General features: G+C 43.1%; 1 protein-coding gene across 1 annotated transcript; it reads right to left on the bottom strand.

Annotated features, from left to right (window-relative positions):
* Positions 1–1,094: 1,094 nt before the first annotated feature.
* On the bottom strand, positions 1,095–4,220 carry LOC110616285 (probable transcriptional regulator RABBIT EARS). The gene has a single exon (XM_021758664.2). It carries the CDS (start codon positions 3,994–3,996, stop codon positions 3,445–3,447), a length of 552 nt encoding a protein of 183 aa, XP_021614356.1. The 5' UTR covers positions 3,997–4,220; the 3' UTR covers positions 1,095–3,444.
* Between the last annotated feature and the right edge of the window lie 16,595 nt (positions 4,221–20,815).

Genomic DNA, 20,815 nt, shown 5'->3' with positions numbered 1-20,815 from the left:
TTAGGAGGAACTGATGAGCGACAGGTGAAAGAGAGATTGAGCTCGAAAGAATTTACTGACACTTCTTTAATGGCATCAGTTTGCTGAGATGACTCATAGCGAATTAATAGTTGCCTGGTTTTCAGCTCATTTTGGTTTATAAGAAGAGGTAAAAGTCGTGTTTACGTGGACATATGCAAAGTTCCCGTACATATACCTGGATTTGACTTCAAATTATTTGCCTCGTGCAACCCCGTTAGGCAAAAATCATTGACTGCCACGTGCAAAATTCTTCAACTTTTTATCCCTACCTTGTTTTACTGTCAATTGACAGAAAGGAAATATTTTTGCAATCAATGACTAAGCAGCTTTCAATAAGATCTTCCAATCCAAAATTGGCAACCATAAGCCTTTGAAGAAAAGCAACTACCTGTTTCCTTTGGACTTTTAGGGTCAAGGATTTGAAGATTTGGTCAGTCACCGCGCTATTCTGGTTGAAAATATTTGCCAAAGTTGAAATCAGCTGGGTGATCTTAGACTATTTTTTTTTCTCTCACAAACAATAAGACAATTTTGAATAAAAAAGAATAATCAGCATCTCAATTAGGAAGAGCTAGATGTATTTTATAAGTTTTTTAATATATATATTTTTTTAAATTTTAAATAACATGTCAATTTTAATTTGGATAAATGCGTACATTTGAGTGGATATAATAATTTTTTTTTTTAATTTGAAATAAACATGAGTCGTGGGATGAGAGCCAGGTGGCAGAATTCAAGCATAGTGTCCCCAATAAATCCGCAACAAATATCGCCAATCTCATGCAAATCCATTAGTTAAGTCTTATTCATTGGACGTCATTGTTGGCCATACGATGGTGAAACAAATGGAGAAATGATACCGCATAATGCGATTCCATGTATGGTTTGTCAAACCTACTATTAATTTGAAATAACTAACTTTTAAACTTTATTTTATTAATAAAATAATATTTTTATTTGAAATAAAATAAAATAACTATTTTCTTAAATCCTAACATTAAATTAAATTTTATTAATTGTAAAAAATTAATATATCATTGTAATATTATATGATAAATTATCATTTATGATAATGTGTATAAATAACGCGTATCGAAAAACTAGTTAAATAAAAAAGAGTAAAAGATAATTATTCTACCACTGGCTAGTCTGCTGGTTTGCTACAGGCTGATCTCTTACTAAATAATTTTTTATTAATGGATGATGTGAATATTTGTGATCTTCTACTTGTCGTTTTGTTGGCATCGAAATAGACCTTCTTCTTAGTGTTGCTGGTGAAACTAAGACCAAATCTTTATATTTTTCTGATATATTGACGTATGCCAAATTGGCAATTGCCCCTGGGATGTTGTATGTAGAATCACATAATGAATGCACATTGGGGCTCTCATGTTCAAAGGACAAAGATGAGAGAAATTAACATAACTCAATATTTGGGTTCTTATGTTCAAGTCTTTTTTGAATTATTTAATGTTGACATGGGAAACAGAAGTCATTCCAAAAGTAATCAAATAGAAAGAATCTGAATTATTACGCATCCAAAAAAAAAAAACAGAGAAAAGGGTACAAAAATTAAGAAATGAAGGTGGCCATCCTGACCCAGAATTGTCCATACAATTCAAAACCAAGCCGTATCTTCCAACTTTAAGGCAAATTTTTGGTGCAAGATCTTGTTACTCTGGACCTTCCCAGAAATTTCTTTACGCTTATTTGGTTATAGAAATTGGCACTGCAGGCTATTTTCTTTAGTTGCTTCCTGCCTGTTCAAGACCAAAGTCCTATAGTTATGCATAGAGAATTACAACTTTTTTTTTGTGTCTAGTCCAGTAAGATTCGAACATGAATAGAACTTTTTTTTTTAAAAGTAAATCTTCTGTAAGCAGTTGGTGTGATCATAAATCTGCTCCTATAATTAATTAATTAATATTACGTATCCTATAATTCTACATAGGATAGAAATCCATGAATAATAATAAAAAAAATTCCATAACGGCTTCCTTGGCACTTTAATTTTATTGTGTAATGAAATTTCCTTGAGAGAATGACTGAATTAGTACAGAACACGTCAGAAAACAAAGTTGGAGGCGTAAATGTATGCCTTAGCCAACACGTCAGAAAATTTAATCAATCTGCATGCAAAAATATAAGCGAAAAACTTTCATCAAAATGGTTGGTACAGATGAAGGAGAAGCACAAGCAACCATCATTCCATTCAGATTGATAAGCACTAAAAAGTTTCAAAAGTGCTATATAAAACCTGTTGGGGCTGGCTTAACTCACCCAAAAACTAATTCAAGGGGAAGATTGTCTATAACTCATATAAAGGCACATTATAGTTTTCACATCCGATATCAGATCTAACATCCTACTCACGCCCAGAATTGTACTGGTGCGTGACATATTTATGGAAGGTCCAATATCGGATGTGAGACTCTGATACCATGTTAAATTTGGACCATGCCTAATTCACTCCAAAATCAGTAATTAATTCAGAATTAAAACTTTTAGAAAAGGATTATCAAGAAACATATTCCTGTCATGTTTAGTTCATGCATGAAGACCACTGTTTAAGACCATTAAAGCTTCTATGTATAGAGCCAAAAACTCATGCATCATTGTTTATTAATCAATGCAAGCAATACTGCTTTCAATCTAACTATAGCAAACCTTTTCTACCAGATAATTTTTCACACAATTCTTCAAGATTAATACCAAAGAGTTCCTGCTCATTATTCATACTCCATGTATTTATAGCAAGAACATTCTGATTTCAATATATACTAGCTTTTGAAGTTATGGAGCTAAAATAATCAGAAAATCTTGCTATTGACATGATTGTATTAGCTAGTAGGCTATGTAACTCAAGATTATATATATATATATATAAGAAATTAGGGTTTGTAATTATTCATGCAGAAAGAGGAAATTAATTGGAGAGGAAGAAATTAAATAGTAAGTGTATATATACATACAATGTTTTGTATTATCAATTAAAACATATATAGAAGAAAAATAAACCTCATCAAGCAATGCGCTAAATTAGCACAATATAAGCAAAATTGCAACACTTATAAAGAGAAAAGTATCTCATAGAACCCTAAAAGAATATAGGTTTTCATACAGGATGAAGGAGATTGATAAAACTTCCTTCAAAATCTGCAAACTAGGAATTTTTATAATAAATTTATTGCCTTTCTTCCTAAAACGTACCAGAGGAAAACTTCAATAGGACTCCCAGCAGAATTGCCCCAAACATATGTGCCAAATTATAATTAAGCACCATAATAGTCTTCTGTGATTTTCCCCGTTTCTTTTGAAGCATCGAAAAATCCATAGCTGTACAATAATACCACAAATACAGCTATGTATATAGATATATATGCAAGTTCCTCATCAAATACCTAGTAGAATATATAATAGATATTATGGATCATGACCAAGTCTCAGCTCCAAATCTAACTCGTCTGCTTCACTGCCGTCTTCTGTTTTTTCTTTATTATCATCTACATGGGATGGACCAATTTGCAGGCTAAGACTCCTTCGCCAATCCTCCTCGAAAGGATTCAAAAGCTGAGGGCTTTGCATATACAAATCGTCGCTCTGTGAGGATCTAAAACCCCATGTAGACGCTGCTGGTAAAAGTGTTTGATAATTTATAAGTACCTCGTGATGATGATGAGCCGGGGAGTAGTAAGATGGGTAGCTCTGAATTGAAGGGGAGCCTCTTAAACTTGCATAATAATCGTCATCAACTTTGCTAGAGATCGAAGGAATAACTGAGCTAGGCCTTGGCTTGGCTCTATCTTTTCTATGAATATTCATGTGGCCACCCAAAGCCTGCGCAGTAGTGAAGCCTCTCTTGCAGAAAACACACTCGTAGGAGCGACCTGTGCCCATATCATCATTGGCCTGCCTGGATCGATCGGTTTCTTCTTCGCTGGGGCTCTTGGAGTCTACATGAAGGTTTGATTCCATAGCTGGGAAAACTTCAAAAGGACGAGAAATTATAAAGAAAAAGTGGGGTGATCGATGCTTGGCGAGCAAGGAAGAAACCCAAGCTTGTTATAGATTGATGAAGGTTTAGAGAGAGCAGGTTGAGAGAGACACGAATAAAGGACATGGCATAGGCAAGATGGCTAAGTGTCAGTTTGTGTGGATTGAGAGAGAAAAGTCTTTTAGATTTTTGCTGAGAAGGGTTTCTGAATTGGCCGGCTTAATTTTCAATTTTGCAAACAGCTTTTATTTTGATTTTTTCAATAATAAAAAAAGGATAATTCTCCTTGATTTGTCTTCTCTTAGTCATTCTTAGAGCTCTTGTTGCTTTCATCCATGTTTGCTTTCTTAACACGGTTTTTATTTTCTCATTTTTATCTCGTTTTATTTATATTTACTTGTGATGATCTGAGATCCAATAGAATAGGGTTTTACAAGGGTTCTTGTATTATAGAATCAAGATTAAACTTTCTGAGGAGGGGACTCCTTTTTTATACATTGTCTTGCTTGCTGGTGACGTGTAAAGGTCTCTCCAGGATTGGGCCACGCGTCTCTGCCATACAGATTCGGGTGTACTAGGGTATCAGCTGCCTGCTACATGCGTAACGGCCTCTGATTCTCCTCATGCGTACGTTCGAGCGGATCTGCCAGGCTGTCTGGTGAGTACTGTTCTGGACCCCGGGCTGGGCCGAGAGTTGGGCTGGACGCTGGGCCTGAGAGGGGTCTGCTGGTCAGGGATCAGGCTGGAGAGGAAGCTTGGTCGAGCCCGGCCCGGAAGCTGGAATGAGCCAGGCTTGTTGGGGGGTATCAAGTACGTGGGCCTCTGTGTCATGGGCCTTTGGCTGTGGTCAAGCCCCTGTTCTGGGGTGAAGAAATCCAGCGGTCATCAATTGCCCCTTCACCTTCTCGGGAGTTATTGCTCCAACTGCCGAGGGGGTGAATATCAAGAACCATCATGGCCGCGCCTGTTCGTGTCCAGGTGTCTTTATAATACTCTTTCATTTTTTTATCTTTGCGCAGTTTCTGAATCCTATCTGCTCTTTCCTCTTTCGGACTTTTCTTTATTCTTCGCGTTCTCGGTTATTTTTGCTTTCCTGTCATTGTTATCTGGACATGTCTTTTCTTTCCTTTCTCATGAACATCTTTTAAGGATTCTGACAGCATTAATTGAGAATTCGGCTCTACCTTGTCCTGCAAAACATAAACTTTTGGATATATATATTAACCTCACCTCTTTACCATTCCCAGGCACTTTGTTGGAACAGAGAGATTTTCTTGTTTTATCTGTGACGGATCCATTTGGTGCCTTCTTCAAGCGGGCGAAGGCGAGCTTGATATTACATTGCAGTGTTGCCCCATGAATTTGTTTTAATCTTACTTTTATCACCTCGTCGGAAAATTGTGCTAACTTATCCCTGTTTTGGGACTCTTTCGCAGTACCTGAGACGAAAATGAGTCAATTCAAAATTTCAGAAGAGTGGATGTTACCTCTAAGGAGTTTGAATGTTGCTTTGGAGATCCGTCTGGTAGGGCGGTCGATGGGTGGGACCATTCGGCAAGTTGCTGAAATTATTTTGCCCAGGTCGTCTGGCCGACCTCCCCCGTTGCTGTCTCCTTTGGGTATAAATGGAAGGGGCTCAAGTGCTCGGTTTGTTGTTTTCTTTGATGTGAAGCACCAGTATTATTAGTCTCTTTGATGTGAAGTACCAGTATTATGCGAGACTGAGGTCTGCTATACTTAGTCAAGCTTCTGCTGGTACCTTCACACGTTAGCCCGGCGATCCTCCTGAGGTCGTAATCTGAAGCCTGTTTTTTTATGCGTGATATACACACAGCATATGACATGTGAGTTTGTCACGCGTATCACACTTGGGCAACCGAATGCCGACCTACAGAGGATCCATGGGAAACGCTTATGAGGATTAACTTCTTGGCTTTCTGCAGCTCTTTCTGCCAAACTCACATATCAAGCTGCGAGAATTTCTCCGAACTGAAGACCGAAGTAATAGGATAGGCGATAACGATGTAATCGTAGATGATGACGTATGTGGCTATGTAAATCCTTTAAGAATAGTCTTTCGTCCCGTAGTGTAGGCCTTTGTAACGTGCTGTAATGTGCTTTTCTTTTAATGAAGTTCTTGTTCTGCTCTCATACTCAAGCTGTTCTTCCTTTATCATGTGTGAAATACTTTAGATTGCTATCCTTATAATTTTAACCAACTGAGCTCTGTCCTTCTTTTTGCCGAGCTAACCATATCTGCGAGCTCTGATGAATTGCACTCCGGATCCACTTAGTCAACTGGGCTTTCAAGTTTCCGAACTGGACTGTCTGACCGACCTGTGAGCTTGGTCTTTACTTCGATGAATTAAGCTTTGAGTCTCCGGGCTCTCGTGTCGTGTTGTCCGAGCTGGACCATCCGACCTGAGGGCTCTGTCTTTTGCTTAGTGAAATGAGCTCTGGGTCTTCTTTAACTGACCGGGCTCTTAGGCCATGTTGTCCGAGCTGGACTAACCGACCTGAGAGTTCTGTCTTTACTTAGTGAAATGAGCTATGAGTCTCCTTTATCTGGCCGAGCTCTCAAGTCACGTTGTCCGAGCTGGACTAATCCGACCTATGAGCTCGGCTTCTGATGAGTTGGACTCTAAGCTCTCAGCTCAGTATAGATCCGAGGTACCCTTGTCGTCTCTTTCCGATTGCGTAACCCTTGCTTTAACTATAAGTCAAATTCTATGTGATGGGTAGGTCTAACCTTTATCACGCTTTCAACTGCTTGCCTCTTTGAGTTTTTCCTTCTATTTCCTTGATACTTACCACGAATGTGGTGAAGTGATGAATCTTGTGGGTTAGGTTGTCTTGGCCGAAGATCAGGTCCGAACAAGTTGGGCTTGCCTGGGCCTTTAAATGATGGGCTATCATTGTGGACCTGGCCCTTGATAGATGTAGACAAGCCCAGCGATCATCCTTTTGCCCCTTTACCTTCTCTCCGGTTATTACTTAACCGTTGAGAGGGTAAACTTCGAGAGCAATTAATGATCGCGCCGCTCCAAGACAAAACTGTTCAGATCAACGTTCCGTCTCGTCCTTGCCTTTCATTTCAAATTCCTTCTGTCTTCCGAAGAAATTAGCTCTCTTCTGCTCTCTGTCTTCCTGCGACTCCTTTTGCGTTTTTCACCTTATTGTGTTCTCAGGTACGCTCCCTTGTTCTTCAATGGCAAGTTCAAAGCTTCCTGATGTTGTTAACCTTGAGTCACGTATTACGTCTTCCAATATAACTAATCACATCGCCCGGAGGCTTTTAGATACTCCGTTGTATTTTATTCGAGCACCTCGTCCAAATGAGAGGATAGTTCTTCCCTACCCTCCCCCTCCTGGTTTAGTGGATCCCCAAGAGGGTCGTAGCATAGTGTTTTTCCTAAAGCAGAGAGAATTTGGTCTGCCATTTCCTTTTTCCCCTTTCTTTATTGAGGTCTTCGAATACTTCGGGGTAACTCCTCGGATGTTATCCCCAAACTCTATTTTATTCATGTCCTGTTTCGAGTCTATCTGTCTGGGTTGGGGTTTTGCACCTACGGCCTGTCTGTTTGGCACTTTTTTCCGCCTGGTTAGGGCGAAGCAAAACTTCTATTACTTTTCCCCCCGTAATGGGCTATCTCTTCTTACGGGCTACAAGGATTCAATAAAGGGATGGGTAGAGAATTTCCTTGTGGCGGAGCTGAAACTGGGGTCCTGCCGATCATGGGATGTGGACCTAAGTTGGGGGGAGATCTTTCCGGGCTGTAACGATCTGCCCGAATTGAGTCTTATTGAGCAGGTCGGGTTGTTTCGATTGACTTCCGTTGAGAGGAAGTATGACGTCGAAAAGTGTATGTTCGCTGCCAATCTTAGGGATATCCGTGATATGGGTATAGTGTTTTGTCCAGTTATTCTGTTTCTTCTTTTCTCATAATATCAGAAGATATGCTGACTCTTTATAACTTCTTATTTTTTTGCAGCTTCTGAGGTAAAAATGGATGGCATCAAATTCCCCAAGAACTTTGCCCTGTCTCGGGAGAATATGCATGCAATTTTTGACGCCTTTGGGGATGGGCGTTCGGTAACTGAGATTGCTGCGGAGCTGGCTCAGGCCGCTTCCTCCAAGAAGGTCAGCCGACCTCCTGTCAAAGCTTCTTCTCGAGCTTCCAAGCCGAGCTCCCGCAGCTCCAAGTCAGTTCGGCCATCTAACCGTGAGGGGTCGAGCTCGACTTCGACGCCTGCGGAAGGATCCAGGGAGACTTCCTTAGCTATTGTGGAGCAGGCCCAAGCTACTGGACAAGTGGGGCAAGATGTTGCCCATTCTGCTGAGGAGGTGTTAGGGGGAAAGTCTCAGTCCCCTGTTGAAGACAAAGAGACCTCTGGGACTGGGATGGAGATCATCCTCCTAGAGGATCAAAGCCCAGAGGTTTCTGTTGAAGGTGCCCCTGCCCCTGTGAGAACTGAGCCTGAGGGCACTCCAAAAACTGGGGAGAAACGTTCAACCCCTTCTGGAGCGTCTGCCCCTCCTCCTGCCCGGAAGAGACCCAGAACTGCTGCCAGGCCTTCTCCACCTCTTCCTCCTATTGGGAAAGGGAAGGGCGTTTCTGCTGTCCCTTCGTCATCCCCTACTGTCGTCGTTCTAGATCCGTCAGCTATTACCTCTGAATCTCCGGCCAGTGCCGTTGCCGCACTTCTCAGGAAGCGAATGTTCAGCGGAACAACAGAGGCTTCGGATCCTCGCCTTCTGGCTCTGACTGGCCATCTGGCCAGTTCGACTAAAGAGCAGGTGTCCTTCCGGTCTCGCTCTCGTGAGGAGCTCGGATCCACAATTAGAGAAATGCTCCTGATGGTAAGTTATTTTTTCATTTCTCTCTGTGTTTGGTTTATTTCTTTCTCCTAAATGTTGGCTTCTCTTACCAGGTGACAGGTCTTTTTATGGAAGTTGATGCTCGCGACCACTCTCTCCGGGAGTCCGTGGACCGCCAGATCGAAGAGGCGCGTCGCGATGAGAACCTGACTGCCACCAGCGACGCAAGAGGTCACCTGGTAGCCGCCCGGGAGCAGATCCAGACTCTCCAGATGGAGTTACATTCTGCGCGGGAAGCCACTAAAAAGGCTGAAGGCAAAGCGGCTGAGGCAGCAGAGCACAGCAAATCCCTGGAATCAGAGCTGTCCCGTACTTGCGGGATTCTCCAGGAGACTGACAAGAGGGCAGCTGAAGTGGAAGCTCGTTGTGTAGAGGTTGTGAAACAGCTGTCCTCTATGACAGCGGCCCTTCAGGAGAGGGATGATGCTATTGGCCAGAAAGCTGAAGTCCAGCGCCAATATGAGGCCTTAAAGGCTGATTTCGAAAGACTTCAAGCTTACCTGGATGAGGTGAAAGCTCAGAAGGGAGGTGCCCTAGCCCGGGTGGAGGTCCTTGAGCAGGAATTGGGTGCAAGTTCTGTGGAGTTCAACCTTCGCCAACAACAGCTTAAAAATGAAGTCAGGGCTGTGGAGCGTAAATGTTTAGCCCTGCTCGAGGTGGTAAAGTATGCCGAGGGGAAGGCTCAGCTAAATCGTGAACAGTATATAGCGGAGTATCAGGAGTCTGATGAGCTGAAAGTTAAAATTGAACAGGCCTGTGAAGCTCATCTTCAGGACTACAAAGACTCTTCTGAGTTTAAGGAATTTGTAGCTGAGGCCTGTGAAGAATATCTCGATGAGTTTAGAGCTTCTGGTGAGATGAAAAAGGCTATCCTTGATAAGGCCTTCCGCATGTATGCGACTGGCTACAATCGCGGTTTAAGAGAAGCTAGACAGGCTCCTGATATCCCTTTGGCCCAGCTTCGCAAGCGTGAAGTGGACTCAGATGGTGAGTCAGTGCTGTATGGGGAGGATGATTTCCCTATGCCCCGAGGAGATTGCCGGAGGGACCGAGATCGGCCAGCTGAGTCTTCTTCAGAGGGATCCGAGCTAGGGTCGGAGGAAGACGATCCTGATTCTGTGAAAGAAGGCCCTCACCCTGGGTTAGATGTTGCCCCTGTCATTAATGTTGAGAGCTCTGGCCCAAGGGACACCGAGCTTCCTTCGGAGGGGGCTGTAGATAGAGATAATGTAGGCGAGGGTGTTCTCACTGGTGTAAGTCCTTTAAGGACTATTTATCCTCCCACCTCGCCGGAGGGATAATTTGTAATTATCATCTTAATGAAATATCAGTTTCCTCTTTTCCCCTACTATTCTTGCTCTTCATGTGTCTTCTTTATGTATCTTTGAATTTATCTTAAGTGGCGAACTCAGCTCTTTAGCTGATAGTCAGAGAGAGCAAATCTCATACCTTTTTATTGGCGAATTTGCCTGTTTGCTTTTTGCTCTGCCTTCTTGGCTGTGACTTTGTATGTTTGTTCCAGATAAACTGATGTAGGCTTTGATTGTAGCCTTAGTATCCTTTCTAAGGATTTATGAGTCCTTCTATGGAGGGAGCTCGGCCTTTCTCTTTGGCCTTTGTATCTTGATCTTTTGAGGATAGGAATTTATCCGAGCTGGGAGCTCGGTTTTGGGCTTTCAAGGATATTGGTCCGAGCTGGGAGCTCGACCTTTTCTTCTGTACCTTGAGTTTTTGAGATAAGTTTTTCCGAGCTGGGGGCTCGTCTTTGGCACTTCTTTAGCTTTTACGTCTCTTTAGTAAGTCGGAGCCTTAATTTTTCTTGGGAACTCCGGACCTCTCTGTGTTTGTGAGGTCGGAAATATAGCTTTGTAAGTTATCCCTGCATAAAGTTGTGGGAAATTTTCATTTTTGGGAGGCCCTTAAGTCCCTCACCAACTATTTTTACTTTCCGGAGGTCTTACGAGATCCTGGTTATGCCGGGGTCTTACGAGATCCTGGTTGTGCCGGGGTGACCTTGGGGCCTCGCCGGCTATCCTTTATTTTGTTTTCCCGGGAGTTCTAAGGGATCCCGGTCTTCTTTGTTACTGAGGTCTTTATGTCTTAGTGAGGCCTTCTTTTGCCAGGAGATCTTGGGGATCCTGGTCTTCTGCCTTACCGAGATCTCTATGTTTCAATAAGGTTTTCTTTTGCCAGGAGATCTTGGGGATCCTGGTCTTGTAATTCCGGGAGATCTTGGGGATCCCGGTCTTCTACCTCCAGGAGGTCTCTATGTCTCAAGGAGGTTTTCTTTTGCCAGGAGATCTTGGGGATCCTGGTCTTGTAATTCCGGGAGATCTTGGGGATCCCGGTCTTCTACCTCCAGGAGGTCTCTATGTCTCAAGGAGGTTTTCTTTTGCCAGGAGATCTTGGGGATCCTGGTCTTCTACCTCCAGGAGGTCTCTATGTCTCCAGGAGGTTTTCTTTTGCCAGGAGATCTTGGGGATCCTGGTCTTGTAATTCCGGGAGATCTTGGGGATCCCGGTCTTCTACCTCCAGGAGGTCTCTATGTCTCAAGGAGGTTTTCTTTTGCCAGGAGATCTTGGGGATCCTGGTCTTGTAATTCCGGGAGATCTTGGGGATCCCGGTCTTCTACCTCCAGGAGGTCTCTATGTCTCAAGGAGGTCTTCTTTTGCCAGGAGATCTTGGGGATCCTGGTCTTCTACCTCCAGGAGGTCTCTATGTCTCAAGGAGGTTTTCTTTTGCCAGGAGATCTTGGGGATCCTGGTCTTGTAATTCCGGGAGATCTTGGGGATCCCGGTCTTCTACCTCCAGGAGGTCTCTATGTCTCAAGGAGGTTTTCTTTTGCCAGGAGATCTTGGGGATCCTGGTCTTCTACCTCCAGGAGGTCTCTATGTCTCAAGGAGGTTTTCTTTTGCCAGGAGATCTTGGGGATCCTGGTCTTGTAATTCCGGGAGATCTTGGGGATCCCGGTCTGCTACCTCCAGGAGGTCTCTATGTCTCAAGGAGGTCTTCTAATTCTTGTTCTTTCTTTTTCAAAGAGAAGTAACATTCATAATGGGGATAACATCATGGCGTTATTTTATTTATTTATGCTTTTCAGGGTACAATATTTTTCTTTACACATATTTCAAGGGAAGTACCTTTTTAAGTGCTGGATGTTCCAAGCGTGGGGCTCGGGGTTTCCTTGCATGTCTTCAATTCGGTATACCCCGGGCCTAACCACTTTTGTCACCTTGAACGGACCTTCCCAGGTCGGTGCTAGCTTGCCTGCGGCTGCTCTTTTTCCTGTGGCTTCCAGGTTTCTTAAAGTCAGGTCTCCCACCTTTAAGCTTCTTTCTCTGACCCTTTGATTGTAATACCTTGCCGCTCGTTGTTGATAAACAGCAGTTCGGACTTGGGCTTCTTCCCTAACTTCTTCAAGAGCATCGAGGTTACTTCTTAATTTGTCCCCATTGGTGTCCTCACTGACAAATTGAATTCTATGAGTGGGGATCTGTAACTCAATTGGAACTACGGCCTCTGTACCGTAAGCGAGTGCAAACGGTGTTTCCTTAGTGGGTGTTCTGGGAGTAGTTCGGAGTGCCCATAGGATGCTATTGAGTTCTTCTGCCCAGTTTTCCTTTGCACCGTCCAGCCGCTTCTTTAATCCTTGGAGGATTGCTCTGTTAGTGACTTCCGTTTGGCCATTGGTCTGAGGATGGGCTACAGAGGAGAACTTATGCCATATGCCAATGTTTGTTGTGAAGGCTCTGAAAGTGCTGCAATCAAATTGTCTACCATTGTCTGAAATAAGTACTCTTGGTATGCCAAATCTGCAGATGATATGTCCCCATACGAAATCTATCATCTTGCGAGCTGTGATTGTGGCTATTGCTTCTGCCTCTGGCCACTTCGAGAAATATTCCACAGCCACTACTACAAATTTCCTTTGCCCCGTAGTCTTGGGGAAAGGTCCCAGGATGTCAATTCCCCATTGTGAGAAAGGCCATGGACTGGATATGCTTGCTTGAGGAGTGGCAGGGGTCCTGATGGCATTAGCAAATCTCTGACATACGTCGCATCTTCGGACGAACTCTTCTGCTTCTTTTTTCACAGTGGGCCAGTAGTATCCTTGTCTGAATATTTTGTTAGCTAATGTCCCTGCTCCCTCGTGAGCCCCACATAGGCCTCTATGTATTTCCTCCATTACCTTTACGGCTTCTTCTAGACTCACACATCGGAGCCATGGGCTGGACTTCCCCTTTCTGTACAATGTTCCCCTTATTACTTGGTAGTTGGCAGCTCGAGCTGCTATCTTTTTGGCTTCGTCTTTATCTTCAGGAAGTTCGCCCTTCTCTAAATATTTCAGATAGGGGCTCATCCAAGTTAAGCTCTGTTCCACCTGCAATACAGTGTTTGTTTTCTTGTAAGCAGGTGTGAGGACATGCTGTATGTATACTTCGTCAGGGAGCTGCTCTAACTCTTCTTTGGTCAATCGACTAAGCAAGTCTGCCTCCTCATTTTCGTCCCGAGGTATTCGTTGAAATCTGACGATAACTCCCCGTTCTGTGAGCTCGGCTTCTATGGTTTTTACTTTATCAAGATAGTTCTGCATGACTGGATCTCTGGCCTGATATACCCCCGTTACCTGGTTGATCACCAGCTGAGAGTCACTATTCACCTCGAGGTCGGTTACCCCTATTTCCGAGGCTACCAACATCCCATTCACCAAGGCCTCGTACTCGGCCATATTGTTAGAAGCCTTGAATTCTAATCGCAAAGCATAACACACTCTGAAGCCCTCCGGCCCCTTAAGCATTATCCCCGCACCGCTGCCCTCAGAGCCTGATGCTCCGTCTACATATAGCTTCCAGCTGAATTCTTGGGAAAGCTCTCCCTCTCCTTCCTTTCTAGGTATCTCCGAGGATGATCCTTCCTTCTCCTCATTGAATGAGCATTCTGCTATGAAGTCAGCCAGCGCTTGAGATTTTATAGCTGTCCGAGGTCGGTACTCCAGACAGTAAGGGCTGATTTCCACGGACCATGCTAACATCCGTCCTGAAGTTTCCGGCCTGCGTAAGATCTTCTTTAAGGGTTGGTCCGTCATCACAACTCCTTGGTGGCCTTCCAGATAAACTTTGAATTTCCGAACTGCCAACAGCAAGGCATAAGCCAGTTTTTCAATGCTCGAGTACCTGACCTCAGTGTCTCTGAGTACCTTGCTGATGTAGAAAACAGGTTTCTGCTCTCCTTCTTCCACCCTTACTAGTACCGCGCTGACTGCCTGTTCTGAGGCTGCCAAGTATATCAGAAGCTCTTCCCCTTTTATGGGACTGCTGAGCACATGAGGCGAGCTAAGATACTTTTTAAGTTCCGCGAAAGCTTCTTGGCAATCCTTTGTCCATTCAAAATTCGGAACCTTCCTCAATTTTTTGAAGAATGGCAAACACTTTTCTGCCGACCTCGACATAAATCGGTTGAGCGCCACTACTCTCCCGGTTAATCTCTGGACGTCCCTTACGCAGGTCGGCTCTGGCATATTCAATATGGCTTCTACTTTCTCCGGATTGGGCTCAATGCCTTTTCCACTCACCATGTATCCCAAGAACTTTCCCCCTCTGATGAAGAAAGCACACTTTGCTGGATTTAACTTCATTCTGTATTGATCTAACACCCCAAATATCTCCTTTAGATCTGCTACATGCTGTTGAAAAGTTGAACTTTTAACCACCATATCATCCACATACACTTCTACATTTCTGCCGATCTGGTTCTTAAAGATTTTATTCATTAATCGTTGGTAAGTTGCCCCGGCGTTTCTTAATCCGAAGGGCATAGCTTTGTAGCAGTAAGTCCCATCTTCAGTTATAAATGAGGTCTTTTCCTCATCCGTCTTTTCCTCATCCGTCTTTTCCATTGGGATTTGGTGGTAACCAGACATAGCATCCAAGGAAGACATGTAATCAAAACCGGCCGTTGAGTCGACCATCTTATTAATATCGGGGAGGGGGTAACAATCTTTAGGACAGGCCTTATTCAGGTCGGTAAAATCTATACACATCCTGTACTTGCCATTGGCTTTTTTGACTAACACAGGATTTGCCAACCACTGTGGGTACATAACCTCCCTAATAAAGCCTGCCTCTTCTAGCTTCTGCACTTCTTCCTGGGTAGCCTGCTGCTTCTCTCTTCCCACTACTCTCTTCTTTTGCTTTACTGGTTTGGCCTCGGGGAGGACGTTCAATCGGTGTGTCATCACTTTGGGGTCAATTCCAGGCATGTCTGAGGGCTTCCATGCGAAGGTCAGCGCGTGACTTCGAATCAGGGTCATGACTTCACCTTTTTGTTCTTTGGTGAGGCTGGCATTAAAACTGAAAACCTTGCTTGCATCTGCTTCTGATAAAGGGAAGGTCTCCAATTCTCCGACTGGCTCTGTCCGGGCTTCTTTTGTTTCATCTCTGACCTCCAGAACTTCTGAGTCAAGTGCTTCTCCAGTTGAGCTTGGCTCTGTTACCGTGGCCAAGTATACCGCCCTTGCTTCTTCCTGGTTGCCCCTGACCATTCCCACTCCTTCTTCCGTTGGGAACTTGAGTGCCAAATACCTGATGCTAGTGACAGCTTCAAAGTTGAACAACGCCGGCCTCCCCAAAATCACATTGTAGCTCAGCGGGAGTTTGACCACCACAAACACCTCATGATGGGTGCGAGCTCTGGGTGCTTCTCCCAAAGTAAGGGCCAACTTTACCTTCCCTTCTACTAGTACTGGTGTTCCTCCGATCCCTTTGATGGGTGACTGGTCTCGAACAAGCTGTTCCTCTGGGATTCCCATCTGCTGGAAAACCCGATATGGCAATAAATTGACCTTACTTCCATCATCCACCAGAACCTTTTTCACCCGAAAATTATGAATGACTGCTTCAATGACAAGTGCGTCATCATGGGGCATCTGAACGCCCTGTGCATCTTCTGAAGAGAAAGCGATGGTCATGGGAGAATGTTCAACGATCTGCATAACCTCGCCGTTGCTGGTCTCCCCTTCCCGGTTTCTCTTCTTTCCTCGACGGCTCATCCGTCCTCCGGTTCCTCCAACAATCATATTAATAGTCCCACTGGACCCATCATTCACTGGTCCGGCTCCAGTTCTCCTGGGCATCTGGGCTGCCGGACCGGGCTGAGGCCTCTGCCCCTCCGGTTTCTTCACAAAATTTTTGAGATGCCCCCTTTTTATCAGTCTTTCAATCTCCGTGATTAATTGAAAACAGTTATTTGTATCGTGGCCATGTGTCCGGTGGTACTGACAATACTTGTCGGGATTCCTCTGATCTGCTTCCGACCTCATGGGTTTAGGCCACTGGAGGAACTCCTTATCCTGGACTGCCATGAGCACTTCGGCTCTAGAAGCGTTGAGGGGAGTAGGCTTCTCGGGCACCCAAGGAGGGAGCACTCGTGGTTCATGAGCCTTGAGAGGAGGGGGAGGCCTTTGATCTCTTCTTTCCCAGGCCTGCTTGTACGGCTCAGACCTCTTTCCACGCTTCTTCTCGTGTTTCTCCGGCCTCCCCTCCTCTGGGGCTTTCTCCTTTTCTGCCACCCCTTTGGCAAATCTACTCGTTACTAAGGCGTCATCCTGCCTTATATACTTTTCTGCCCTCTTCATCAACTCGGCAAGTGAGGTCGGAGGTTTCCTGCTCAGAGAACCAAAAAACTCGGCAGAGGTTGTTCCCTTTTGCATGGCCTCTACCGCCCTTCCTTCGTCAAGCTCGGGGATCTGCAAGGCCTCCGTGTTGAAACGGGCGACATACTCTCTGAGGGATTCACCAGCTTTTTGTCTCACTGTTTCCAGATAGCTCGTCTTTCTTTCTGCTGGTACCCCGGCTACAAAACGGCTGATGAAGCGGATGGCAAGATCTCCAAAACTCTTAATGCTTCCGGCCTCCAGGCTGTTGAACCATGCCCTCGCTGGTCCCGAGAGGGTTGTTGGGAACACCTTGCACATCAGAGCATCCGACATGGTTTGCAACTCCATGAAGGTCTTATAGTTCATGACATGCTCCCTCGGGTTACCAGCCCCATTATAGGCCGCCATCGGCGGCATCATAAACTTTTTGGGAACGGTCTCCTGCTGCATTACCTTTGAGAAGGGAGAAGAAGTAGGCAAGGAGGTTTGACTCTGATCTTTCTTACCTAGCTCGGCTAGGAGCTGCTCCTTCAACCTTTTCAGTTTTTGGTTCATTTTCTCGTCTTCTGGGTTGGATCTTTTGCCCAAACTACATTCTTCCTCCTCTGTTTCAGTTCCCGTTTCCCTGGTTGTTTCAGCAGAATAGTCGTCCACCTCTTCATTTTCTATCATCTCTCTTGCCCTTCTCCCATGGATTCGGGCCTCCGGTTCTTCCTCTTCTCCGGCATCGTGGTTGTTAGTTTGGAGGCGGATAGAGGTAGGTCGGGGTTCATCGGTTCTGGGTTCCTCCACTACTGGGAGTGCGTTTACTGGGGTGCTAAGTCCCCTCTGTTGCATTATCTGCCCCAACCAGTGAGCAGTGGTCTGTAACTGGAGAGCCATGGTTTGAATGTCTTGATTAGACAGGGTCATGGTAGGAGTATTCCCTGCCAAGCTTGGCGAGGGATTAAGGGAAATAGGGGTTTGGTTATTCATTGTTGTAGGGCTAGAAAAAGAGAACTGCTGCCCATCTTGGGCAGAGCTCAGGTCATTTGGAATGTTAAGGTTACTTTCTTGGTGGTTTGCCATCGTGGATCTCAGTGGGTTTTGAAAGTGAAAACTCCGGTGATGAAAAGATCTCCTTCGTTTTCCCACAGACGGCGCCAATTGATGATCTGAGATCCAATAGAATAGGGTTTTACAAGGGTTCTTGTATTATAGAATCAAGATTAAACTTTCTGAGGAGGGGACTCCTTTTTTATACATTGTCTTGCTTGCTGGTGACGTGTAAAGGTCTCTCCAGGATTGGGCCACGCGTCTCTGCCATACAGATTCGGGTGTACTAGGGTATCAGCTGCCTGCTACATGCGTAACGGCCTCTGATTCTCCTCATGCGTACGTTCGAGCGGATCTGCCAGGCTGTCTGGTGAGTACTGTTCTGGACCCCGGGCTGGGCCGAGAGTTGGGCTGGACGCTGGGCCTGAGAGGGGTCTGCTGGTCAGGGATCAGGCTGGAGAGGAAGCTTGGTCGAGCCCGGCCCGGAAGCTGGAATGAGCCAGGCTTGTTGGGAGGTATCAAGTACGTGGGCCTCTGTGTCATGGGCCTTTGGCTGTGGTCAAGCCCCTGTTCTGGGGTGAAGAAATCCAGCGGTCATCAACTTGTACATTTTTTTATTTAATAAAATTACATATTAAAATTCGATCAAATTTAATTCAAAATAAAAAGAAAATAATGCCTAAAACTCTTATATAATATTTAAACATAACTTTTTTTTTTATTAAACCTTATTAAATATATCCCACTACTCATTTGGTAAACCTATTCCCATTGGGACATATTGCCGACTTGCAATAAGGACAATCCGAATATGTAATATAGACTTCCATCACTTTGTGCACGTATATATAAACATTCCTTGCATATTTCAGTTTTCAACAACTGTTATTTATTTCAATATTGATTGATTTATCTAGATTTCAATTTATAAATTATAAAGAAAATATTAAATTATTCGGTGCATAAAGATTAAAACTAATTGAAGCCATGGAAGGCAAAAGGCAAGATTTTACCAAAACTAAACAAGCATAAGGGTATTATAATTAGCAGATGCTCATGCAACGAGATTCTATAATTAGAGCTTTCTTATCAAATTTTCCAGAGGAAAGATGGAGGAACCTTCCTACACGGCACATTAATTATTATGATGAACGAGGAACAGAGAGTGTTTTTGGAGTTTATGTTTGTCTTTAAGCATCAGCTTTTTTCTATCCTAAAAATAAAGTATCACCCTTCCACACCATAACTATAATGGAAAACCATGTCATCACAATCAACATCATTTCAATATTCTTCTCTCAATTAGCCCTTATTTTTACTTTTTTTTTTTTGCAAAAATTCTAAAATCAATTTCTTGAGAAGTTTATTATTAAAAGTTATTTCCCTAATAATAGACTTGATATATTAGGGTTTGGTGATGTGGGGAGATAAAAGGATTGAAAAAATCACAAGCAGACATGACACATAAATCATTAGCAAAGATTAATATTGGTGATGGTGGGATTTTGTCTTCAACTGGATTATATATAATTGTACCATAAAACTTGAGGATTTTATTTTAGGCTATTAATTTTATTTGACTTAGTCTAAGTAAAAAAAAAAGAAAGAGGTAGAGAGAAAGAGACATGAAAGAGCAAGGACGACAACTACGTGAGTACTAAATTTAATTAAGCAGCTACAACTAATTTTATTTTTCTACCAAATCATTCGTCCATTTCTTAATTTGATTATTTTTCCTTTTCCCAGTTGCTAATGCTTTGTTATTTGTTTAAGGTATAGGTTTCTTTCTTCTTGCTTTTTGTTTTTTGGTGCATTGCAATGAGCCCATTTAGAAAATTGGCCCATGAAGTGAAAATGTGTATGTAGTTTGATGTATTTAGGCCCATATTTGGTTGTGGAGATTCAGATTGGCTCTGCTTTCCTGATTATAAATCTGAATAGCTAGTAGCCCATTCTCAATTTCTAATAATAATTTAATGAGAAAATAAAAGAATATCAACTGCCTGAGGATGGTGACGTGCGCCGGCTAGCTTCCTTAATACCATATTCTCTATACTCTTTTCACAGAAATAAGAAGTCTGGCAGGTTCTGTGGCAAGGCCAAGGTGTCAAATCTTTTTAACCTGATTTTTTTCACATTGCCTTTGATGAATGACCTCATGTTCTACAGTTGAGAGTTAGAAAAAAAGGGCATTTTTTATTTACAGTCCACGCACTCGTTCTTAAAAAATAAAAGAGATCGATGATGGGGTTGAAAAGTTATCTAGTTATGGAATGCAAAGAACAGACAAAGAGTTTCTTGTTAAGGAAAATGTCATCATGTTGCTGACAACAGACAAATGTGGGGAACATGCAAAAGCTCAGATGTGTTGGGAAACCCAATATCTCTATACACACAAGAGTCTAACTTCAATCTCTCGACATGACAATGGGTGGTACAATTTTTTAGTCCTTCTCTTCAGTTTGTGTCCTTCTATAACCCTACTTGGCAATTTCATCTTCGGCTGGGTTGGCATCAGTTCATCACACACAACTCCCTCTCCATCTTAAATGCCTTCTCTTTCATTTTTCTTTTTACAGGAGGTCTTGAAATTGAACTTAATTGGAGCTAACTATATATATAGTATTAGATTCTTGAATATTATGGTTCGTCAGTACTAATTCGCCTGCTTTATCTCATTCTTCGGATAGCTTTTTTCACGCAAATCCACTAATTTCACACAGTTTTTGAGATGAATTTTAATATATACAACCTCTCTCGTATTAATTTGCACTGCATTTTGGAGTTTTGGATATTAAACGGTAGCAATGAATCAATCAAGGAGTTTAAGGGAGACCTACGCATTTGTGGTTTCGTGGGCAAGAAAAAGGGCATGAAAAAATGACAGAAAAATACATTCCCAAGGAGCAATGCCCTTGTTTTTAATTATATTTTCAATACTTCAAATTTTAAAAAGAAATTAAGAGAGTAATTAATTAGCTAGTAAAAAATATATAAATGAGTTGTATTAATTTCTTAGAATAGAATAATAACGTTCATCTTCCTTAATCATGGTACCAAGTAGCTAGAGATGAATGATGATATCTCACCAACTTGCATCTTCAACTAATGTTACACTTAACCTAATTTAACAAGGACAATAAACTGATAATTAAAACAATCGCTAATTAAACAGGATTAATTATGACAAAAAGCAAGAAAAAAGAAATTAATCTTCACTTTGTTCTTTGAT

Source organism: Manihot esculenta, chromosome 5 (assembly GCF_001659605.2).
Source record: "Manihot esculenta cultivar AM560-2 chromosome 5, M.esculenta_v8, whole genome shotgun sequence".
Lineage (NCBI taxonomy): Eukaryota > Viridiplantae > Streptophyta > Magnoliopsida > Malpighiales > Euphorbiaceae > Manihot > Manihot esculenta.
Note: the sequence above shows the minus strand (reverse complement) of the source record. Positions and strands in the feature narration are given on the sequence as shown.

Coding starts and splice junctions, on each gene's coding strand:
- LOC110616285 (XM_021758664.2), bottom strand. CDS start 3,996: ATGGAATCAAACCTTCATGTAGACTCCAAGAGCCCCAGCGAAGAAGAA.